Here is a 26739-nt window from a genome sequence, read left to right on the forward strand (position 1 = left end):
TAATATTAACAACAACTTTCCATCTTCATTCATACAAGAGATATACTCTAGTCGAATGGATGAATATTTTTGTAGCACCATGTATTTTAGGCGGAAAGCAAATACATGGCAGCCTGGGTGTTTGTCTCGGAAATATAACTGAACGTGCTTCACATTTTGATTCAATACTACAAATGATTTCTTATTAATTGATAATAGTGTGAGGCTGTTGCTGTGTCTGGCCAGCCGCGGTTCTAGGCGCGCAGTCCGGAACCGTGCGACTGCTACGGTCGCAAGTTCGAATCCTGCCTCGGTCATGGATGTGTGTGATGTCCTTAGGTTAGTTAGGTTTAAGTAGTTCTAAGTTCTAGGGGACTGATGACCACAGCAGTTGAGTCCCATAGTGCTCAGAGCCATTTTTTTGTTGCTGCGTCTCGATCGATAGGAGAAGTAGCACAGGCTCTGGGAGGTGCGATAACGTGCTTTAAAATATCTCTGGGCCCAACAATGCGTTTTATATTGGCTGTGCACGCCAGTGCAGAGGTAGTTGTGGAGCCTCCAGACATGGTCGGTCGCGAACCTCGGATAAATATTAGCGACATTGCTCAAAGTGCGAGCCACCCGTCAGTGACACAAGTCTGATGCATTACAGTTCATTTCGCTTCACCATAAATGAAGTGCGTATCTGTCTGCTCTTCGCAGCTCCAGTCCACGACACACTTACTGAAGAACATTCGCTGTGCCAAGAGAAACATCGCCGCAACTTGAAGATTTTTGCTCCCCCAAACAACATCCTGTTTACTTCTCACCAAAAAAATTGTCACTTTTGTGTTACCGGTGAGGATTAGCCCTTATTACAGAGACGACTATTTTTACTACTTTCAGCATGCTTCTTCCTAACACATGTATAATTTCTTACCCAGCCTCCCAAAGTTGCAATCACTGCCGGAGAATTAATCCCCGAAGGGGCACAGTCTTCGCAACACCGTTTAGTGTAGTAAAGCGTAGTTTACATTGGTGTTAACACTAGCGAACCAGCATCAGTCACGAAGAGGCCCCTCTGTTGTAAAAAGCAGACAAGCGCGAGCGAATTCCATTCTGTCATGTTCGATATGCTTTCACAAGTGTTTTGCTCATGTTCTATTGTTTGTACATCAGAGGAATTTCGCGGCCCCTAGACTTCGACATTAGCAGTACAGAAAGCCATCGTCTGATATCTTGTCTACTTTTGTAGTTGACATTTATTTCTATTTGCTGCTGACAATAGCTTGGAATAAATGATGATGTGTATAATGTTGGCACTGTTTCAAATAATACTCTTCAAGACATAATCTTATGGATTGCAGAACGTGAAATCACTGTAAGTCTCAACAAAACCTGACGTTCTTATTGCACAGATTGAGCATATGATTAGTGAGATCGAACATTTCAAATTTCTAGGTGTTGGAATTGATGATAAAGTGTCTCGGAATGCCCATGTTCAGGATCTCGTTCAGGGGCTTAATGCTACCATTTTTATTATTAGAACAGTATCTCAAGTAAGTTCTTATTTTCACTCCCATATGACGTGTGATATTATATTTTGGGGTAACTCATTCTCAAAGGATATTAGACACGGGTGATTCAAGCAGTAGGTGGTGTAAGTTCGCGAACTTCTTGACAACCCCCATTCATTAGTCTGGTTATCCTGAGATTGGGCTCTCAATATATATATTCTTTAATATCGTTTCTTGTTAACAATATCAGCGTATTCCCAAGAATTAACAGCTTTCACTCAGTTAGTATTAGGCAGAAATCCAATATGCATTTGGATTTCATCTGCATGACTTGTATGCAGAAATGCCTGCCGTATTGTGCTGCATGCATTTTCAACAAGCTACCACAAGAATTCAAAAATCGTAACAGTAAACGGTGCTCTTTCAAATCCAAACTAAAGATATCTCTCGTGGGTCACTCCAAGTCTGTGAGGCGTGGGGTTGTTTGGGGGGAGAGACCAAACAGCAACGTCATCGGATTAGGGAAGGACGGGGAAGGAAATCGGCAGTGCCATTTCAAAGGAACCATCCCGGCATTTGCCTGGAACGATTTAGGTAAATCACGGAAAACATAAATCAGGATGGCCAGATGCAGGATTAAACCGACATCCTCCCAAATGCGAGTCCAGTGTGCTAACCACTACACCACCTCGCTCGGTCGTTCAATTCTCTCGAGGAATTCCTTGAAAAAGAAAGGTAATTCCTTTATTATATTGTTGATTATGTTTATTTAACCTTAAAACTTAACGTCGTTTTAGGATTCATATATATTTTATATTATCTATTAGTACGTCTCTGTTGTTATTTCATGTACTGACACGTTCCCCGACCATGGAGATTTGCACCTCAGTTTTGTCCTATGGAACTAGATGTGTAAAATGTATTAAATAAAAATTTGAGTTAGGCTACATAAGTGATGGAATGTTTGGAGGAGAAGGAATGGAGTTTATCCACCTTTGAACATTTTACATGTTATTCGTGTAAAATTTACATACGATGTTAAGAGGCATGAGGTAATAAAATTTCATGATACTTACATGGGCCATTCCGTGCCAAGTGGTCTAATCTCGAGAAATGTTCCAACATGACCATCATGGATTTTGATGAAATTTTGTATGAACATTCACACATGTTCTCAATTAACACTGGTAAAGTTTCAGTTTCAGAAATTCAATACTTGCAGAGATATAGTCACTTGTTTGTAACCATAGCACAGCTTCCAGCAGTGCATCCTTGAATTTTCAGCAACTTTGAGATGAGATATCTCTGTAAGTATTTGCATGAAAGAAACAAAACTTGGCCATCTTATACTACTTTTAGAGCTCTTTAAAGTAAAATATTAAGAAAAGGATTTCTGAGCAATTTTCATATAGATAATTTGAAGCTAAGTTGGGCGAAAAAATAGCTTTTTTTTAAAAAAAATGCGAATTTAAATTTTTTATATCTCCAAAAGTAATTGTGGGATGTACATGAAACTTTGCACACTGTAACTCACCAACACAGGGTCTTAGAATATAAAATTTCATTCTCCTATTGCTTTCCATTATTTCACAAATCTAGGGTGAAGTTGACGATTTTTCAAAAAGTGATAAAATGGGTATTTTTAGTCAAATTTTCAAAAAAGTGTTTTCTTCAAACTCTGATGTATCAGTGACACATTTTCAATATAATGTGAAAATTATGTATGCAGGAACCTTTTAACCAATGATTTATCAAACTTTGTATCACAGTAATTAGTCAGAACCCTACGTCACTTAAGTCTCATTCTTCATACTCTTGTATGGAGCAGTATGCTTTCAGGTCAGGACGAATGGTCGACATGAGACTTCAGTTTTGGCCAGTGATGTAATGTTAATGGCTACTGCCACGTCACCTTTTTGTGGATATGTTCACATTTTTGTTGTACTTTGGTGAAGCCAACAAATGTGATAGTGAAAAGCCCAACTGTGGTGATAGAATAAACTGAAAAACCTATTTGTGGTGACAAACTGATCTGTATCATAGACCATTTGATAAAATCTCCAGTATTTTTATCATTTTATTATCTTCCTGTAAATCATTTACATGATGTAGGGAGTGTTACAAGTGTAATTAATGCGCAAAGTACTGTAATACAAAGATAATAACAGAATATAACGTGAATAGCTACGAAAATACATTTTTGAGAGTACAACATTTGTCATGAACATGTACATAAATGTTAAGACAATAATTTTACACACATTCAAAGCACTCATCCAAAACTTTTTTTTAAAAGGTAATTTTTAAGATCAGTCTAAAATTTTACTTCATACGTTATTTCTGTCATGTATCTTGGCAGATCATTGTATAGTTTTATTCCGACGTAGCTTACATGCTTTTCGGTTTGTGTTATCCTTACTCTTTCTACATGTCAATTTTTACAGTTGTGAGCATTATAATTGTGGCAGTCTTCTTGGTGCGTCAATTCTTCAGGTGTGCTCTTGTATATAGAATGCTTTTAAATACATACAGGGATGGTATTGTGAGTACTTGTAATTGTTTGGAGAGGGGCCTTCTGTGAGTTCTTGGAGAATTATGTGTTGTAATTCGAATAAAATACACTAATCTAGCACACTGTATGCGGCATACTCTAGATATTATCCTCAATGCGAAACATAAGCCTGTGATACAAATACTTGATATGATCTTTCCAGCTTAAGTTTTGATCAATGTGCATGCCCAGAAACTTTGTAGATTACTCATTCTCTGTCTCTTTGTCACTCAGTTTTAACTGGAGGCCATTTCCTTGGGTTGCTTTGCCATACTGTATATTATTTGTTTTACTTAAGTTAACTCTTTCATGCACAGGGGTATGAAACAAATTTTGACCCTTATTGAACAAGATTTTTATTTGTTGAACATATTTATAAAAATTTGGTTAAAAGTTATATAATTACATTGGAATAAAAACGTTAATCGACATTATGAGGTATTTCAAAAGAGTCTTTCGAAAACAGTGGTGGTACATTGTGTGTACCACTACTCTTCAAGTTACATCGCAGTATTGGATGTAGGTTCTGTTCTTGCAGAAATAGAGGAACCTGCCATTTGAAACACTTCAAGCGGCATGGTAGTCTTGGAAGCAAGACTTGTTTATTCCTAAGCTGAGAGGTACCTGCCACACACAGCACATCCATTTGGTTCTTATCTGCTTTTCCTTGGTGTTGCAATTTGCTCATCCTCATCATGTAGTTATTTGTGGCTGGTGTGCTGAACGTTTGGGTCTCACACTTTTGGGCACATGAGGTTTCTTTTTGTTAATCACTGCTGGATTGCTCAGGCCTCTCTTCCTTGAAGCAACCAGGGTGTTGCTCACAAGGCTTCTGGGCATTTCACTCTAAAAGTTCTTCATCATCATTGTTTCAAGCTTCAGTTCCTTGTGAAGTACAAAGGCATTCATGACACTTGCATCAATAAAGTTCCAGAAGAACGAGGCCACCATTTCATAATCTTCCTGTGAAATGTTGATTTTCTTTGATCAAAATGTATCACATGAAAGCGGAAACAATTGCGCCCCCGATGGCACTGGGCAGAAACCAGCAACATTGCGCACATCATAGGAAACAACAATCGCCACAGACGGACTGCATGGAGCAACGCTACTTCTGACCTCTCTCTGTCATAGTGAGATCTACCAAATTACGTATGGTGTGAGATTTTGAAAACATGCCTTCATACTGGACGAGCCAGGATTTCACAGTTAAGTAGTACATTTTTTGTACCACCATGCACTGAAGCAAGGATGAATGCTGGTACACACAATGTACCATCTATCCTGAAAGAGTTAAGTGTTAACTCATTGGCGTTAAACCACTGTTGTATATATTTCAGGACTATGTCATTTGTAGTGGATAGTGATTTTTTATCATTACTTATTATTATACACGTGATAGTCGCCATATTCTTTAGAATGTTTGTTGCATATTTCCTATGTCTCTGGTCGAAGCTGACAACTCATACTGGACATTCCTCTGTATCTGTGTCTTCTTCTAAAAACATTCTCTTAAAACAATTTCAAATGTTGTAAATCTGACCTGAATTCTGGTAGAAGTATGCGACCATAATAAAAGTAACTATGAAAGTCACTTTAAAAATGCTGGTAAGTCACATAAATATTACAGATCCAGATATTATTGAATCCTTTATTGTGCTCATGACGCATTTTGGGCATAGGCCACCATCAGTTGATCTGGTGACAAATAATAAAGACAAGTGCAAGCAATGGTGTCATACAATACAGAGTAATCAAAGAAAACTGAGATGAAATTAATTGTATATATTTTGAATAACATAAATACGTACTTTTGCAGATCATTTAAAGCATTGACAAGGACGTTGAATAATGTCGGTGCACACAACAAGTAAGACGTGTTATCGTGTAGAAAGAGTAGACCTAGGTAGTTGCTGACTACAGTTAGAGCCATATCGTAATTATCACTAGAGGGCAGCACTTTTGATGATGTGTAAAATAAAAATATTAATATAAAATAATAAAAGTTTAATCAGCACAAATGTGTACGAAGTTCAATTGGAAAATACAGTATAATAGCACAAGACATTCCATTTACAATGTAATATAGAACCACATGATCTGATTTGATATAATTCCAGTAGAGGGCATCAACAGTTAAATTCAGTGCAATAGTACATATTTCTTAGAAAAAACGTACTTCTGCATGCCATATTTACATTTGCAGTAAAAATTATGAAACACAGTTTACTAATAAATTACTTGTAGTACTTTCATAGTGAAAGTTACACAAAAGAAGTCGCAAGGGGACTCATCCACAGGTAAATCACTAAAAAAACCAAAGAACCACCTACAACTGCTTGAAATCAAATCATTTATTTTTACCTTAAATCTGTGAAAACTCTTCACAGTTTACTTTGATGTTTTGACACAATATTCCATTTGAGTGCATGTGTTTTTATATACCAGTACCTACTAGAGTACCATGTATAATATATAAATATATGCATAATATGGGCCTAAGAGTAAACACGAAAGTTGTATTTGTGGTGTGTGGGCTTATGATTGGAACTCTAATGGTACTACAGAATCCGAATTTGTAATAACAATTAAAAAGACTCAATGTTAGATAGAGGGGTGGAAGAGGAGGTGGGTAGAGGTGTGAGAGGAAATTGAGATCAAAAGTGGAAAGAGGAGATGGACAGAGAGAGGGGGTAGGAGGAGATAGGGAGAGAGGGGGACGAGACGATGGAGAGAGGAAGGGGGAGGAGATGATGGGCAGAGAGAAGGGGAGCAGAAGGAGATGCGGAGAGAGTGGGGAGGAGAAGATGGAAGAGACAAGGGGAAGGAGGGGGAGGTACACAAAGAGAGGGGGAGAAGGAAATGGGCAGAGAAAGGGAGAAGAAGGAGGTTAGGATGTATATCCAATTCCCACTCATATTAGAAATGGCCCCCCCATGAACCATGGACCTTGCCGTTGGTGGGGAGGCTTGCGTGCCTCAGCGATACAGATGGCCGTACCGTAGGTGCAACCACAACGGAGGGGTATCTGTTGAGAGGCCAGACAAACGTGTGGTTCCTGAAGAGGGGCAGCAGCCTTTTCAGTAGTTGCGGGGGCAACAGTCTGGATGATTGACTGATCTGGCCTTGCAACATTAACCAAAACGGCCTTTCTGTGCTGGTACTGCGAACGGCTGAAAGCAAGGGGAAACTACAGCCGTAATTTCTCCCAGAGGATATGCAGCTTTACTGTATGATTAAATGATGATGGCATCCTCTTGGGTAAAATATTCCGGAGGTAAAATAGTCCCCCATTCGGATCTCCGGGTGGGGACTACTCAGGAGGATGTCGTTATCAGGAGAAAGAAAACTGGCGTTCTACGGATCGGAGCGTGGAATGTCAGATCCCTTAATTGGGCAGGTAGGTTAGAAAATTTAAAAAGGGAAATGGTTAGGTTAAAGTTAGATATAGTGGGAATTAGTGAAGTTCGGTGGCAGGAGGAACAAGACTTCTGGTCAGGTGATTACAGGGTTATAAACACAAAATCAAATAGGGGTAATGCAGGAGTAGGTTTAATAATGAATAGGAAAAGAGGAATGCGGGTAAGCTACTACAAACAGCATAATGAACGCATTATTGTGGCCAAGATAGATACGAAGCCCACACCTACTACAATAGTACAAGTTTATATGCCAACTAGCTCTGCAGATGACGAAGAAATTGAAGAAATGTACGATGAAGTAAAAGAAATTATTCAGATAGTGAAGGGAGACGAAAATTTAATAGTAATGGGTGACTGGAATTCGAGTGTAGGAAAAGGGAGAGAAGGAAACATAGTAGGTGAATATGGATTGGGGCTAAGAAATGAAAGAGGAAGCCGCCTAGTAGAATTTTGTACAGAGCACAACTTAGTCATAGGTAACACTTGGTTTAAGAATCATGAAAGAAGGTTGTATACGTGGAAGAACCCTGGAGATACTAAAAGGTATCAGATAGATTATATAATGGTAAGACAGAGATTTAGGAACCAGGTTTTAAGTTGTAAGACATTTCCAGGGGCAGATGTGGACTCTGACCACAATCTATTGGTTATGACCTGTAGATTAAAACTGAAGAAACTGCAAAAATGTGGGAAATTAAGGAGATGGGACCTGGATAAACTGAAAGAACCAGAGGTTGTACAGAGTTTCAGGGAGAGCATTAGGGAACAATTGACAGGAATAGGGGAAAGAAATACAGTAGAAGAAGAATGGGTAGCTCTGAGGGATGAAGTAGTGAAGGCAGCAGAGGATAAAGTAGGTAAAAAGACGAGGGCTGCTAGAAATCCTTGGGTAACAGAAGAAATATTGAATTTAATTGATGAAAGGAGAAAATATAAAAATGCAGTAAATGAATCAGGCAAAAAGGAATACAAACGTCTCAAAAATGAGATCGACAGGAAGTGCAAAATGGCTAAACAGGGATAGCTAGAGGACAAATGTAAGGATGTAGAAGCTTATCTCACTAGGGGTAAGATAGATACTGCATACAGGAAAATTAAAGAGACCTTTGGAGAGAAGAGAACCACGTGTATGAATATCAAGAGCTCAGATGGCAACCCAGTTCTAAGCAAAGAAGGGAAGGCAGAAAAGTGGAAGGAGTATATAGAAGGTTTATACAAGGGTGATGTACTTGAGGACAATATTATGGAAATGGAAGAGGATGTAGATGTAGACGAAATGGGTGATACGATACTGCGTGAAGAGTTTGACAGAGCACTGAAAGACCTGAGTCGAAACAAGGCCCCCGGAGTAGACAACATTCCATTAGAACTACTGACGGCTTTGGGAGAGCCAGTCATGACAAAACTCTACCAGCTGGTGAGCAAGATGTATGAGACAGGCGAAATACCCTCAGACTTCAAGAAGAATATAATAATTCCAATCCCAAAGAAAGCAGGTGCTGACAGATGTGAAAATTACCGAACTATCAGTTTAATAAGTCACAGCTGCAAAATACTAACGCTAATTCTTTACAGACGAATGGAAAAACTGGTAGATGCGGACCTCGGGGAGGATCAGTTTGGATTCCGTCGAAATGTTGGAACACGTGAGGCAATACTGACCTTACGACTTATCTTAGAAGAAAGATTAAGAAAAGGCAAACCTACGTTTCTAGCATTTGTAGACTTAGACAAAGCTTTTGACAATGTTGACTGGAATACTCTTTTTCAAATTCTAAAGGTGGCAGGTGTAAAATACAGGGAGCGAAAGGCTATTTACAATTTGTACAGAAACCAGATGGCAGTCATAAGAGTCGAGGGGCATGAAAGGGAAGCAGTGGTTGGGAAAGTAGTGAGACAGGGTTGTAGCCTCTCCCCTGATGTTATTCAATCTGTATATTGAGCAAGCAGTACAGGAAACAAAAGAAAAATTTGGAGTAGGTATTAAAATTCATGGAGACGAAGTAAAAACTTTGAGGTTCGCCGATGACATTGTAATTCTGTCAGAGACGGCAAAGGACTTGGAAGAGCAGTTGAACGGAATGGACAGTGTCTTGAAAGGAGGATATAAGATGAACATCAACAAAAGCAAAATGAGGATAATGGAATGTAGTCAAATTAAATCGGGTGATGCTGAGGGAATTAGATTAGGAAATGAGACACTTAAAGTAGTAAAGGAGTTTTGCTATTTAGGAAGTAAAATAACTGATGATGGTTGAAGTAGAGAGGATATAAAATGTAGACTGGCAATGGCAAGGAAAGCGTTTCTGAAGAAGAGAAATTTGTTAACATCGAATATAGATTTAAGTGTCAGGAAGTCATTTCTGAAAATATTTGTATGGAGTGTAGCCATGTATGGAAGTGAAACATGGACGATAACTAGTTTGGACAAGAAGAGAATAGAAGCTTTCGAAATGTGGTGCTACAGAAGAATACTGAAGATAAGGTGGATAGATCACGTAACTAATGAGGAGGTATTGAATAGGATTGGGGAGAAGAGAAGTTTGTGGCACAACTTGACTAGAAGAAGGGATCGGTTGGTAGGACATGTTTTGAGGCATCAAGGGATCACAAATTTAGCATTGGAGGGCAGTGTTGAGGGTAAAAATCGTAGAGGGAGACCGAGAGATGAGTACACTAAGCAGATTCAGAAGGATGTAGGTTGCAGTAGGTACTGGGAGATGAAGAAGCTTGCACAGGATAGAGTAGCATGGAGAGCTGCATCAAACCAGTCTCAGGACTGAAGACCACAACAACAACAACATTAGAAATGGGTGATTTCTCTCTTTTTTTCTTTTCCGTTTAACCAAACTGGGCCACTAAAATGCATTTCTGGGAAATGAAATGCTGAGCACCATGGGCAATATTGTGCTGAAACATTTCTCAGATGAGGTGAAAGAAGCCGAGGATTTTGCACTACTGGTTGACAAGTCAAATGTTTGTTCAAAAACAGAGCACCTACCAGTGGTTAGTTGATACCACTTAGATGGTATGAAAGGTTTCTAACCTTGGAACCTGCAAAAAAAATTGATGATTATTCTTTGTTAGTCTGCCTTAAAAATGATAGCAAACTAGAGTTTAATTTACTATGTTGAACATATGTATGATGGAACTGTGGTTATAAGTTGTTTTTGTGGAGTTATTCAAGCTCTTTTAAGCAGGAAAGTACCACAAGCCATCTACACTTGTATGAACCATAAGTTGGATCTCGCTACAGAAGCAACATATAGATGACTTGTGTTTTCCACAGATTTTTTCATGAGACTGCAGGACTCTTTTTGTTGTTGTTGTCATTGTTGATGTTGTTGTTGTGGTCTTCATTCCAGAGACTGGTTTGATGCAGCTCTCCATGCTACTCAATCCTGTGCAAGCTTCTTCATTTCCCAGTACCTACTGCAACCTACATCCTTGTGAATCTGTTTAGTGTATTCATCTCTTGGTCTCCCTCTACGATTTTTACCCTCCACACTGCCCTCCAATACTAAATTGGTAATCCCTTGATGCCTCAGAATATGTCCTACCAAACGATCCCTTCTTCTAGTCAAGTTGTGCCACAAATTTCTCTTCTCCCCAATTCTAATTGATACATCCTCATTAGTTATGTGAACTACCCATCTAATCTTCAGCATTCTTCTGTAGCACCACATTTTGAAAGCATCTACTCTCTTCTTGTCTAAACTATTTACTGTACACGTTTCACTTCCATACATGACTACACTCCATACAAATACTTTCAGAAACTACTTCCTGACACTTAAATCTATACTTGATGTTAACAAATTTCTCTTCTTCAGAAACACTTTCCTTGCCATTGCCAGTCTGCATTTTATATTCTCTCTACTGTGACCATCATGAGTTATTTTGCTCCCCAAATAGCAAAACTCATTTACTACTTTAAGCATCTCATTTCCTACCCTAATTCCCGCTGCACCACCTGATTTAATTCGACTACATTCCATTATCCTTGTTTTGCTTTTGTTGATGTTCATCTTATATCCTCCTTTCAAGAAACTGTCCATTCCATTCAGCTGCTCTTCAAGGTCCTTTGCTGTCTCTGACAGAATTACAATGTCATTGGTGAACCTCAATGTTTTATTTCTTCTCCACAGATTTTAATTCCTATTCCAAATTTTTCTTTTGTTTTCTTTACTGCTTGCTCAATATACATATTGAATAACATGAGGGATAGGCTAAAACCCTGTCTCACTCCCTTCTCAACCACTGCTTCCCTTTCATGCCTCTCAACTCTTATAACTGCCATCTGGCTTCTGTACAAATTGTAAATAGCCTTTTGCTCTCTGTATTTTACCCTTCCCACCTTCAGAATTTGAAAGAGAGTATTCCAGTCAACATTGTCAAAAGCTTTCTCTAAGTCTACAGATGCTAGAAACGTAGGCTTGCCTATCCTTAATCTATTCTCTAAGATAAGTCGTAGGGCCAGTATTACCACACGTGTTCCAACATTTCTACAGAATCCAAACTGATCTTCCCCGAGGTCAGATTCTACCAGTTTTTCCATTTGTCTGTAAAGAATTTATGATAGTATTTTCCAGCCATGGCTTATTAAATTGATAGTTCGGTAATTTTCACATATGTCAGCACCTGCTTTCTTCGGGATTAGAATTATTATATTCTTCTTGAAGTCTGAGGGTATTTTGCCTGTCTCATACATCTTGCTCACTAGATTGTAGAGTTTTGCGAGGGCTGGCTCTCCTAAGGCTATCAGTAGTTCTAATGGAATGTTGTCTACTCCTGGGGCCTTGTTTCGATTTAGGTCTTTCAGTGCTCTGTCAAACTCTTCACGCAGTATCATATCTCCCATTTCATCTTCTTCTCCCTCCTCTTCCATTTCCATAATATTGTCCTCAAGAACATTTCCCTTGTATACACTCTCTATATACTCCTTCCACCTTTCTGCTTTCCCTTCTTTGCTTAGAACAGGGTTTCCATCATCTGAGCTCTTGATATTCATGCAAGTGGTTCTTTTTTCTCCAAAGTTCTCTTTAATTTTCCTATAGGCAGTTTCTATCTTACCACTAGTGATACATGCTTCTACATACTTACATTTGTCCTCTAGCCAACCCTGCTTAGCCATTTTGCACTTCCTGTCTATATCATTTTTGAGACATTTGTGTTCCTTTTTTCCTGCTTCATTTACTGCATTTTTATAATTTCTCCTTTCATCAATTAAATTCAATATCTCTTCCGTTACCTAAGTATTTCTATTATCCCTCGCCTTTTTACCTACTTGATCCCCTGCTGCCTTCACTATTTCATCTCTCAAAGCTACCCATTCTTCTTCTACTGTATTTCATACCCCCATTCTTGTCAGTCATTACCTAATGCTCTCCCTGAAACTCTCTACAACCTCTGGTTCTTTCAATTTATCCAGTTCCCATCTCCTTAAATTCCAAACTTTTTGCAGTTTCTTCAGTTTTAATTTACGGTTCATAACCAATAGATTGTGGTCAGAGTTCACATCTGCCCCTGGAAATGTCTCACAATTTAAAACCTGGTTCCTAAATCTTTGTCTTACCGTTATATAATCTATCTGACACCTTCCAGTATCTGCAGGCTTCTTTCACGTATACAACCTTCTTTCACGGTTCTTGGACCAAGTGTTAGCTATGATTAAGTTATGCTCTCTGCAAAATTCTACCAGGCAGCTTCCTCTTTCATTTCTCTCCCCCAATCCATATTCATCCACTATGTTTCCTTCTCTCCCTTTTCCTACCTTCCTCCCTTTTCATTCCAGTCACCCATGACTATTAAATTTTCGTCTCCCTTCACTATCTGAATAATTTCTTTTATCTCATCATACATTTCATCAATCTCTTCGTCATCTGCGGAGCTATTTGGCATATAAACTTGTACTACTGTGGTAGGCATTGGATTCGTATCTATCTTGGCCACAATAATGAGTTCACTATGCTGTTTGTAGTAGCTTACCTGAGTTCCTATTTTCTTATTCATTTTTAAACCTACTTCTGCATTACCCGTATTTGATTTTGTGTTTATAACCCTGTATTCACCTGACCAGAAGTCTTGTTCCTCCTGCCACCAAACGTCACTAATTCCCACTATATCTAACTTTAACCTATCCATTTCCCTTTTAAATTTTCTAACCTACCTGTGTGATTAAGGGATCTGACATTCCATGCTTCGATCCGTAGAACGTCAGCTTACTTTCTCCTGATAACAACGTCCTCCTGAGTAGTCCCCTCCCGGAGATCCAAATGGGGGACTATTTTACCTCAGGAATATTTTACCCAAGAGGACACCATCATCATTTAACCATACAGTAAGCTTGCATGCCCTCGGGAAAAATTACGGCTGTAATTTCCCCTTGCTTTCAGCTGTTCGCAGTACCAGCACAGCAAGACTGTTTTGGTTAGTGTTACAAGGCCATTTCAGTCAATCATCCAGACTGTTGCCCCTGCAACTACTGAAAAGGCTGCTGCCCCTCTTCAGGAACAACACATTTTTCTGGCCTCTCAACAGATACCCCTCCGTTGTGGTTGCACCTACGGTACGGCTACCTGTATCTCTGAGGCACGCAAGCCTCCCCACCAACTGCAAGGTCCATGATTCATTGATATATGTGTAAAAATAAAGATTGGAGAAGTGGAATTTAAAAATTTAAGTGACACCAGTTGAGCCTGTTAGTATACTTCATTTTGGTTGTGAAGAGGATAGTTGCAGTTATCACAAACATTGAGGCAGAAAATTTTGAACAAGCTGCAGAAGCATCAGGATTTAGTTCAAAGTTTAACTTTCCTTTTATTTTTTGTTTATGCCTGTTCACATGTTTGCTAGAAAAGTGCAAGGTGGTATCTGATGTCCTTTAAGGCAAACATTTTAATATCGTTGCAATAAACTTAGCTGAAGGTACAAGGAATCATTTCAATCAAATGTGTGGATCAAATTCAGGTTTCACCTGTATATGGAAAGGAAGTGTAGATCTGGCAACAGAAATAAGGCACTGATATTCCCACAGATTCCTCCCATTTCAGAAGAATTCAAAGGTTGCGAATACATCATGGGGAATGTATTTGCGATTTGCCAAAGAAAGACAGTATGGAAGCTGCACAGCCAATTGTTTTCAAATCTTTAGTATTTGGAAGAAAAAATTAGTACAACTGGGAAGATTACATCAGTTTTGATCCGATGACAGCATATGCCACCTGAAGGATAGTAGATGTACTGAAAATGCTCTCCTTGCCATCAGCCAACAGACAGCATAGTGGCATAGCTGCCAGAGCGCCATCTGCTTCTACCCTTTAAAAGGGAATGCTCACAGCCAGAAGGCTCAATGTGATGTAAACATGTGAAGCAAGCAGGCAACTATACCACAGAGACTCACTCGTTCTTCTCCTATAGCCAGCTGACCAAGTTTGGCAGGGGTCAAATTGTGTCCTCTGAGTGGCTTGATGGTCCTTTCATAGAATTGCCACCCGTTTGACATGCTGCATCAGTTGTGCAATGATGCTGTTATCAGTGGTCACATGAACATTCTCACACCCATAGACAAAGTTCTGGACATCCACACAGCACAGATGTTTAACAGGATTGTCATGTTGTAAGGGCAGCATTGGCAGATCGTATAGCGACTACAGAACAGATGAGAGGGCTTGTGAGTCCAGACATGTCAACATTAACTGCTGCAACACGGCTATTAGCAATGGGACATGGGCATGCACTCTTCTAGCCCATCTTCCACTCGTGCCCAGCACTGTTGTGCGAGGCTCAACTGGTGTTGTCAGAGGATCACTTGATAAATGGAATGGCGCACTGTGGTCTTCAGCGATGAAAGCAGATTCTGACTGCACAGAAGTGATAGTTGTTTGCCCATACGCCATAGACCTGGTGAGTGCCGTCACACAGAGTTAATTCATCCAAGACACACTGATCCCACCTCAGGCCTTATGGTCTGGGGTGCAATAAGCTACAACTCTCGTTCAACTTTGGTATTTCTGAAGGAGATGCTAACCAGTGCTCGGTATGTGCAGTTGTTAGCATTCTTTTACCGTTCTTGCATCAAGGAGGTGATTTGTTCCAACAGGATAATGCTCCCCACGCAAACTGCCTGTGAAACTCAATGTGCTCTGCAAGACATGCAGCAAGTTCCCTGGCCAGCAAAATCTCTGGACTTGTCTCCAGTTGATGGAACAAGAAGTGACTTGTGTGACACATCAACCAACAACTCTAGCAGAGCTGCGTGAAAAGGTCAAGCAAGTGTGAAATAATGTATCCCAGGACAGTGTTTGCCATCTGTATGATCGACTGGATCCCAGAGTCAGCATCTGCTGCCCATGGAGGCAACACCATGTACTAATAAGAGAGACTCGGCATGGGTTGTTACCTGGTACCTCAGTACTGCTTGTGCTAATGATTCAAAAATGTAACCATTTCATGTATGCTATATACACTGTTGCAGCAATAAATCTTGAGTGGATTTGAAACCTTTAACAGGGTGCACTACTTTTTTTTATTTTTATATTTATTTATTTTTGGCAGTGAACTTGAGACACATTGTATTTCAAAGCCTGGAATAATCCAAGGAGTTACTCGACTAAACCCAAATAGTGAAACTTTTAAGAATAAACAAATGTTACTATCACTGGCACAAAATTGTTCATGCAATAGGCGTACTGAATCATTGGAGACAGAAATTAAGGTATTAAAACAATTTATCATATGACATGAACAAGAAGAGCAAGTACTGACAAATTACTTGCATTGCTCGAGTTGTTAGAACAATATAAGCTTCTGTTACATGACTTGTACAAATTAAGTCAAGCAGCAGTGTCTATTCCAGCTTCCTGTAATGAGTGAAAGAACATTTGCATTTATGCAACTTGTAAAAAGTTATTTAAGGAATTCAATGTCTGATGAATGTTTATGTTATGAGTATTTGTCTGTTCTTGTAAGAGAAAAGACTGTGTCAAAACCACTGACTTGAAAAGAGTACTTGATGATTTTGCCATCAGTCACAACAAAAGATTTAATCTATTTTAAAAGTAAGTAAATGCCTGTTTGTTATTTTGCATTTCACAATTTTTCGCTTTCTGCTCAGTGATATCAATTTTGCTGTTTTCCAGGTGAATGTAAAATAAGTGCACTCTTAGAAATGCATATTTTGCAGCATAATTTGTTTTTGTTGAACGCTATTCATGTTGGTATGTTATCTTTCAAGATTTTGTTCTTAATAGTGTACATTTTTTTTCAATTTTTTGCTGTTACTAGGGAGTGCATATAATGGAAAATATAGTTTATGGATGTATGATATAAATAAAAATCTACTCATGGCAGCAGAACACACACATAAAAGAAGCTTATAATCAGGCACACTTTCGAAGCCAGTGGCTCGTTCTTCCGGCAACAGGGTTGAACGAGAAGGAAAAGGAGCAAAGGAAAAGGACTGGAGAGGTCTGGGGAAAGGGACTGATTTTGGAAAAGTCACCCAGAACCGTGGGTCAGGGGAGACTTATCAGACAGGATGGGCTTCTCATCCCGTACATTAAGTCTCCCCTGACCCAGGGTTCTGGGTGACTTTTCTGGGGGACTTTTCCTAGATCTCTCCAGTCCTTTTCCTTCACCCTTCTTCCTTCCCCTTCAATCCTTCGGCCTGTAGGAGATGCCACTGGCTCCGAAAGCTTGCCTAGTTGTTACCTTCTTTTAAGTGTATTTTCTGCCACCACTTGGTGAGTAAATTGTTATCAGTCCCATTACTTTATGTTGTCAAAAATTGATTGCTTTCAAGTTTATGTATATAGATATACTGGAGTTTCCAATACATGAATGAAAATGTCTTTCAGTATTTCACTATCAATAGTGAACGCATGTATCAAAAATATAGATGTGTATGCAGGTGTGTTGTGGATTCCGATACAGAATTTGTTTATTGTTCATTGTTTTTATTGTTTATGTTGTCCTCTTCAAAAGTCCACATAACTGCACTGCTCTCCTGATGGTTTATTTGGAATGGAAAGAAAAATGAGACTATGTAGATTTAGGGGAGGGTGGCATAAGAACTATGCTAATGAGATAGCAAAAGAGTCCCTTGTATTCATGACCACAGCAATAAATGGAAATTGGAAATGTTGTAGAAATGATACTTTAATCAATTATTTTATTGTCTCTTGAATCACAATCATTATTATTATGAAATCAATTATTTATTATTATTATTATTGTTGTTGTTGTTGTTGTCTTCAGTCCTGAGACTGGTTTGATGCAGCTCTCCATGCTACTCTATCCTGTGCAAGCTGCTTCATCTCCCAGTACCTACTGCAACCTACATCCTTCTGAACCTGCTTAGTGTATTCATCTCTTGGTCTCCCCCTACGATTTTTACCCTCCACGCTGCCCTCCAATGCTAAATTTGTGATCCCTTGATGCCTCAAAACATGTCCTACCAACCGATCTCTTCTTCTAGTCAAGTTGTGCCACAAACTTCTCTTCTCCCCAATCCTATTCAATACCTCCTCATTAGTTATGTGATCTACCCATCTAATCTTGAGCATTCTTCTGTAGCACCACATTGCAAAAGCTTCGATTCTCTTCTTGTCCAAACTAGTTATCGTCCATGTTTCACTTCCATACATGGCTACACTCCAAACAAGTACTTTCAGAAACGGCTTCCTGATACATAAATCTATATTCGATGTTAACAAATTTCTCTTCTTCAGAAACGCTTTCCTTGCCATTGCCAGTCTACATTTTATATCCTCTCTACTTCGACCATCATCAGTTATTTTACTTCCTAAATAGCAAAACTCCTTTACTACTTTAAGTGTCTCATTTCCTAATCTAATTCCCTCAGCATCACCCGATTTAATTTGACTACATTCCATTATCCTCATTTTGCTTTTGTTGATGTTCATCTTATATCCTCTTTTCAAGACACTGTCCATTCCGTTCAACTGCTCTTCCAAGTCCTTTGCTGTCTCTGACAGAATTACAATGTCATCGGTGAACCTCAAAGTTTTTACTTCTTCTCCATGAATTTTAATACCTACTTCAAATTTTTCTTTTGTTTCCTTTACTGCTTGCTCAATATACATATTGAATAACATTGGGGGAGAGGCTACAACCCTGTCTCACTCCTTTCCCAACCACTGCTTCCCTTTCATGCCCCTCGACTCTTATTACTGCCATCTGGTTTCTGTACAAATTGTAAATAGCCTTTCGTTCCCTGTATTTTACCCCTGCCACCTTCAGAATTTGAAAGAGAGTATTCCAGTCAACATTGTCAAAAGCTTTCTCTAAGTCTACAAATGCTAGGAACGTAGGTTTGCATTTTCTTAATCTTTCTTCTAAGATAAGTCGTAAGGTTAGTATTGCCTCACGTGTTCCAACATTTCTATGGAATCCAAACTGATCCTCCCCGAGGTCCACATCTACCAGTTTTTCCATTCGTCTGTAAAGAATTAGCGTTAGTATTTTGCAGCTGTGACTTATTAAACTGATAGTTCGGTAATTTTCACATCTGTCAGCACCTGCTTTCTTTGGGATTGGAATTATTATATTCTTCTTGAAGTCTGATGGTATTTCACCTGTTTCATACATCTTGCTCACCAGCTGGTAGAGTTTTGTCATGACTAGCTCTCCCAAGGCCGTCAGTAGTTCTAATGGAGTGTTGTCTACTCCGGGGGCCTTGTTTCGACTCAGGTCTTTCAGTGCTCTGTCAAACTCTTCACGCAGTATCTTACCTCCCATTTCGTCTTCATCTACATCCTCTTCCATTTCCATAATATTATCCTCAAGCACATGACCCTTCTATAAACCTTCTATATACTCCTTCCACCTTTCTGCCTTCCCTTCTTTGCTTAGAACTGGGTTGCCATCTGAGCTCTTGATATTCATACACGTGGTTCTCTTCTCTCCTAAGGTCTCTTTAATTTTCCTGTAGGCAGTATCTATCTTACCCCTAGTGAGATAAGCTTCTACATCCTTACATTTGTCCTCTAGCCATCCCTGCTTAGCCATTTTGCACTTCCTGTCGATCTCATTTTTTAGACGTTTGTATTCCTTTTTGCCTGCTTCATTTACTGCATTTTTATATTTTCTCCTTTCATCAATTAAATTCAATATTTCTTCTGTTACCCAAGGATTTCTAGCAGCCCTCGTCTTTTTACCTACTTTATCCTCTCCTGCATTCACTACTTCATCCCTCAGTGCTACCCATTCTTCTTCTACTGTGTTTCTTTACCCCATTGCTGTCAATTTTTCCTTATGCTCTCCTTGAAACTCTGTACAACCTCTGGTTCTTTCAGCTTATCCAGATCCCATGTCCTTAAGTTCCCACCTTTTTGCAGTTTTTTCAGTTTTAACCTACAGGTCATAACCAATAGATTGTGGTCAGAGTCCACATCTGCCCCTGGAAATGTCCTACAATTTAAAACCTGATTCCTAAATCTCTGTCTTACCATTATATAATCTATCTGATACCTTTTAGTATCTCCAGGATTCTCCCATGTATACAACCTTCTTTTATGATTCTTGAACCAAGTGTTAGCTATGATTAAGTTATGCTCTGTGCAAAATTCTACCAGGCGGCTTCCTCTTTCATTTCTTAGCCCCAATCCATAATCACCTACTATGTTTCCTTCTCTCCCTTTTCCTACTGACGAATTCCAGTCACCCATGACTATTAAATTTTCGTCTCCCTTCACTACCTGAATAATTTCTTTTATCTCATCATACATTTCATCAATTTCTTCATCATCTGCAGAGCTAGTTGGCGTATAAACTTGTACTACTGTAGTAGGCATGGGCTTTGTGTCTATCTTGGCCACAATAATGTGTTCACTATGCTGTTTGTAGTAGCTTACCCGCACTCCTATTTTTTTTATTCATTATTAAACCTACTTCTGCATTACCCCTATTTGATTTTGTATTTATAACCCTGTATTCAACTGACCAAAAGTCTTGTTCCTCCTGCCACCAAACTTCACTAATTCCCACTATATCTAACTTTAACCTATCCATTTCCCTTTTTAAATTTTCTAACCTACCTGCCCGATTAAGGGATCTGACATTCCACGCTCCGATCTGTAGAACGCCAGTTTTCTTTCTCCTGATAATGACGTCCTCCTGAGTAGTCCCCGCCCGGAGATCCGAATGGGGGAGTATTTTACCTCCGGAATATTTTACCCAAGAGGACGCCATCATCATTTAATCATACAGTAAAGCTGCATATCCTCGGGAGGAATTACGGCTGTAGTTTCCCCTTGCTTTCAGCCGTTCGCAGTACGAGCACAGAAAGGCCGTTTTGGTTAATGTTGCAAGGCCTATTATTATTATTATTAAGTTACTTGTGTGATTTAACTGTCACACATAATTTTTTAAAGATTTTCTCCTCCAAGGTGTAATGGTTTTTGAGTCTGTTACTGTACACTTAAAATACCAACAAACTATATTTATATAACTACAATGCATTTCAATGGTTACTCCATAAACTTGAGGTGATACGTGCTCAAATTTCATTGATTTACATTCTGTTTGCTAGCAACACAAGAAACCATCATGATGTTTTGAATCTTCTTCCAAATTTGTCAGCGTTCGATAGGTTATACATATTTTTACTAAATCCTCACCTGCTGCTGCTACTGTACATGTAAATCAACACTGTTCACCTACTCTTGAGAAAAATACAAATGGGTATGACAAACCACATGATGTCCTAGACTAAAAAAAACAAAATATTGGGGGGGGGGGGGGGTGACAGTAATTAAATTCACTGCAAGTATTGTGGGTTTATAGCCACTCTACGAAATTTTACATCATTGATGCAGAGCAGATTCATAAGTGCATACAATAAGTACATGGACATAAATTTAGTCAACATTACAAACCAAATTTGGAACTTTATGATGAATTTAATGCCATAATTGTGTAAGACCAATAAATTAATATTTCTTCCTTCATATTTATCCTTGCGAATTCAAGTTTAGGCCCATACACTTTATAATCTGGCCCACCCATAAGTGACACATGCTAGAGCTGCCAATGGATTTATTAAACAAATGGAATGAATGAAATAAATCACCTAAAACTTCATACTTCTCTGAACAACAGAATGTTTCACTGAGATGGAAGATACTTGATTAAACAGCATGTTTTTACTCTAAAGATTTGAATCAATTAGTGCGCCATCTCAGTCTTTGTAGTCAGATATATTGGAAGATATAACCTGCTGAAGTGGATTTAATATATATGATACTTGTAAAATATACAGGGTCTAATAGTTTTAATTTGAAATTAATTAGCTCACATTACACCTACATATAGCGAATGTCACTAAATGCAAACCAGGTATAGAAGTATGAAACTGGAATTTATATGATACTTGTAAAATATACAGGGTCTAATAGTTTTAATTTGAAATTAATTAGCTCACATTACACCTACATATAGCGAATGTCACTAAATGCAAACCAGGTATAGAAGTATGAAACTGGAATTTGGTTGCAATATTACATGTCTGTTGTTTGAAACTGATAAACAATATTTTATTCAAAATAATCTCCATTGCTATTTATATGTTTCTCCCAGCTCTCTGGTGGGCTACGAATGTCATGCCAAGAAAACAGTTCTTCTTTTGAAGCGAACCAGTCAGTGATCCATTTTTGTACATTTTCATACTAATTGAAGCGTTGTTCAGCGAGAGTTTGTCCCAGTGATGCAAATAGATGATGATCGGACAGAGCCAAGACTGGAGATTAAGCCATTTGCTGTAGTATTTCCCAACTGAATGCCTTGATAATTTCCTTGACTGATTGTGCTGCTGTGATGGGGCGTTATCATGAAGCAGTATGACTTTGTGTTGCCTTTTTCCAGACTCGAGTCATTTTTCATGTAATACTCGATTTAAATCAATCATTTGCTGTTGGTAGTGATCATTGTTAGTCGTTTCACCATGCTGTAGCAACTAATAATAGATGACACCCTTCTGATCCCACCAAACACAGAGCATTGTCTTCTTTCCAAATCAATTTGGTCTTGCAGTGGACGTTAATGGTGTGCCTGGATTTGGCTACGATCTACAATTCTTAAGATTCTCAAACTATATCCATTTGTCATGACCTGTCACTATTCGATGGAGAAACAACTTTATTTTGTATCTGGCGTGCAGCATTTCACAAATGGTCTTTTGAGTTGCTTGCTGTCTTCCATTCATTTCATGCGGAACCCATTTTCCCACTTTCTACACCTTTCCCATAGCTTTCAACCAAAAACATATGGCTTTTTGCATCACACTCAATTGTTCTACAAGTTCCTGTTGAGTTTGAGTATCATCTTTATCCAATAAGGCCTGCAATTCAGTGTTTCAAACTTTTTCAGTGGTTTCTCGTGCTTGTTGTTTCTCTCATCAAAATCACCACTTTTTAATTTTTTGAACCACTTGAAACACTATGTTTTCCGAAGAGCATGTTCACCGAAAGCTTCGACAAGCATTCAATGCAATTCTGCGGAAGTTTTCTTCAAATGATAACAGAAAACCAATGCTGCCCGCAAATCATAGTTTGTAGACACAAACCTCGACATCTTTGCAGGTTGGAAACAGATACCGATGTATGGAACTTGAGTTACTGTGTGTTGACATTTGTCATCAAACACTACAGGAAGCAGATGGCACTGCATACGTGGTCTCCCGGGCGCTACGCTAATGACCAGCACCATCCATAGGGAAATTCCGGTTTCATACTTCTATACCTGATAGATCAGTAGAACTCACTGGTAGTACCACTTAGGAAACAAAATACTGCATAGTTAAATAAAGTCATGAAAATATGCTAATCATTATTTCATGAATTCATTGAGACTATTTGTCAAGTGAAAATGATTTATGAATATCTTAAGTATGAAAAGGAAATGGGTCTAAAGTGGAAGAGATAACACAGCCTGTATATACTGTTTGAAGAAACAGTGCTGTCTGAAACCCTGGAGGCTGTCTGTCTGAAATTCCCTCACTCTCTATTCATCTGGAGGACATGGAGACTGATTAAAATGGTGCAGAATCTCCACGTCTGTAAGAACCGATTCATTACCATCTATACTTGTCTGTGCAATTATTGTCCTCCAGCTAGTTTTCTGTGCTCATCCAGCATTTGCTATCGGTGCTTTATGGTTTCTTATACAAAACTGTGTGGAGGAACACAACATTGAGCTCTGATCTTGTTTCCTCTTTACAATGTCGACAAGAAATTAGCTGCTGACCGTACTTTTAAGAAAATTGTAAGGAACACAGAGTTCTCTACCTGTCCTGGGAGTATTATCACATTTTACAGGCATATTAATGCTTAGCAACTGCATTTGTGTTTCCATATTGATTCCCTAAAGCTGGTAGATTCACCACCAGATATTTCATAAGTGGTTCTAGTGTCCAATACAGAGCTTTTGACAAACAATAGCATACAAATAGATGAGTAATTTGCTGGTAACACATGTATCATTTTTATATTCTGAGGCCTAGCCTCAAACTTCATATATACAACTATTAAAAGCTAGGTATATTAAGAAAAGTCTCTCATTTTATTTAATCTCATATAAAGTATGTTGTGGAGAACAGATCAAAAATTTGAAAACAATGACAGCAATCATAATTATAATTCTAGGAAGAAAAATAACTATCCACAGTAAACAGTATTCTTGCATCGAAAGTATCAAAGTGTGCACTCATGAAATTTTTAATCACCTCTCCTCCCTATTTTATAAATTTCAACTGTTGTAAATGATATGATGATGGACATAGATCACTAAGTGACAGTGAACCATGTCTGTGTTACAAATAAACAGCTTATGAACCCTTCTCAAGCTCTCATTTGAGAAACAAACCTTATAACTATTGAAACACATGTCAGAATATTATTTTCAAACTTTTGTTTATTTCAGGAAAAATAAAAAGGCCCCATCATTTGCCACTGGACTGGAAGAACCTGACAAACCTGCCAACAGCACGGCATTCATTCTTCTTGGAATGCATCCTGACCTGGGTAAACCAATGGAGCAGCTTGGCTTGCAGTTGGAGCCGTATGACGATGAATCAACTACACAATTTCTACAGAAGTAAGAATATTTAATAGTTGCATTGCTATTTTTGGAATCATAAATGAAAAAGAAGTATTTAGATTGTGGTGGTTCACGTTTTCAAAAGTGAACTACTCACAGAATCTCAGTATGTTTGTCAAATAATTTCTACTAGCATTTCCTCATAATGTAATATCATTTGAGGGGCCACTGAAAGAGAAACATTTAGAATAGTACTTTTGTGTCCCTAAACTATCCAGCTGAGTTCATGTGCAATCAGATATCTTGAACTATCACTGTTTGATTCAGGTCAAATGATGTCCTTCAAAAATAAGACTAAGGTGTTCTTCATTATGGTGTATCACTGTGGACTAGTTTCTCTCTTTGGGCCATGACTTCCTGTTATGAAATGATGTTGAAACTACACCAGAAGTCCTTTCCCCAATAACAGATTCCTATCATGCACCCAGCATTCTGAAAAACTTGCTAGGCCACATGACCCCCGAAACTATTCTTCCTTACTATATAGCCTCTACTCACATTAATGAATTGTTGAGATATTCTATGTTTGTACCCATCTGGCACCAGTAACAGACCAAAATCTTACAAATCATACATAATCAAGGGGACTTTGGACTGCTCTTTCAACAGACCTGCAAGTTTTGTCCATCATTTTATGTTGGTAATGATCACAATGTAGATATGAGCAAAAAACTGGCCACAGATAAATTGTCTATGTCGGTAACAGACAGTGTCCTTTTGCTGAACACATCTTGGTACCTAATAACTGTGACCTGAATGATTCTGTTTGTATTTTTGTGGTTATCTTGTTGGGAATATTACTGTAAGGAATTATCTAATGTTGGGAATTAAAAATTCAAAATCAGGCAACATAAAAATTGCCACTTACAATGATTCTCTTGTTATTTATACAACATCAAGTTAATACTCTTCTCAAGCAGCTTAACACATGTTCTGCTAGTGTTCACTAGACAGGTGGAGCTTACAGCTTACATGTTGTCACATCTAAAATAACAATACATCTAAAAACAAAGATGATGTGACTTACCAAACAAAAGTGCTGGCAGTTCAATAGACACACAAACAAACACAAACATACACACAAAATTCAAGCTTTCGCAACCAGCGGATGCTTCTTCAGGAAAGAGGGAAGGAGAGGGAAAGATGAAAGGATGTGGGTTTTAAGGGAGAGGGTAAGGAGTCATTCCAATCCCGGGAGTGGAAAGACTTACCTTAGGGGGAAAAAAGGACAGGTATATACTCGCACACACACACATATCCATCTGCACATACACAGACACAAGCAGACATTATGATGATGATGATAATAATAATAATAATACTTTATTCAACATTGAATTATTCATTGCACATGTATAAAAACAGGTTACAATTCTTGATACATAGCACAATAATACATTCGTCAGAATACATCATTGATTAACAAAATGATTAAATGCCAAATAAAATGGTGCTTAACACTATACATGTCTTTTGAAGCGCTTCTTATTCTGGATGTAAGTATGGTATTCTTCTGATGTGTAATATGGATTTTGTGATACAAATTTCTTTAGCTGAAATTTAAGCTTCATTGTGGGTAGGGGCAGTGCATTGGCTAACTTTAAACATGCATATTGTGGACCGTTTTCATAAAGTGCTGTTCTGTGGCTGTTGATGTAAAATTTTTCTTTATATCTGGTATTGGACTGATACAAATCGGAACAAATGTTGGGTTGCAGTCTTTTAACAAGTAATATGGCTTTCAGATGTACAGGTTTACTACTGTTAGTACACGAGTTTTTGGCAACAAGCCACAGCATGATATATCTTGCTCTACAGATAATTCTTATAACCCTTCTTTGAAGTGGCAATAGCATATTTAGATTTGCTCCCCAAATTTCTATTTCACAGTTCAGGTGAGAGGAGAATAGAGCATGGTATGCAATCTTTAGGACAACAATGTCTTTGCAGAACTTGCTAATTATATTAATTGCAAAATATTCTTACACAACTTACACGTTAGAGTGTCAACATATGTGTCCCATTTTAGATTGCTTTGAATTGTTAAACCAAGGAATTTTACACTAAACCCTGTTTTTACCAATTCATTGCCGGTGTATAGTTTAATTTCATCATTAAGACTACTGTTGGTAAACTCCATGAGAAACATTTTATTACTGCTTACATTTAAGTGTCT

At 38.4% G+C, this 26739-nt stretch overlaps 1 protein-coding gene and 1 long non-coding RNA gene across 5 annotated transcripts in view; both read left to right on the forward strand.

Annotated features, from left to right (window-relative positions):
* Positions 1–26739, forward strand: part of LOC126282133 (uncharacterized) — a 189208-nt gene that overhangs the window by 94958 nt on the left and 67511 nt on the right. The gene's annotated exons all lie outside the window — the stretch shown is intronic.
* Positions 1–26739, forward strand: part of LOC126282131 (uncharacterized) — a 590112-nt gene that overhangs the window by 38924 nt on the left and 524449 nt on the right. For all 3 annotated transcript variants that reach the window (XR_007551333.1, XM_049981617.1, XM_049981606.1), the window contains exon 6: positions 24387–24560. Coding sequence is in view for 2 of the 3 variants with exons in the window: in XM_049981617.1 (XP_049837574.1) it covers positions 24387–24560 (174 nt within the window). In the remaining variant the exon portion in view is untranslated. The remainder of the gene's footprint in view (positions 1–24386; positions 24561–26739) is intronic.

The sequence above is a fragment of the Schistocerca gregaria genome, chromosome 1 (assembly GCF_023897955.1).
Source record: "Schistocerca gregaria isolate iqSchGreg1 chromosome 1, iqSchGreg1.2, whole genome shotgun sequence".
Classification (NCBI taxonomy): Eukaryota; Metazoa; Arthropoda; class Insecta; order Orthoptera; family Acrididae; genus Schistocerca; species Schistocerca gregaria.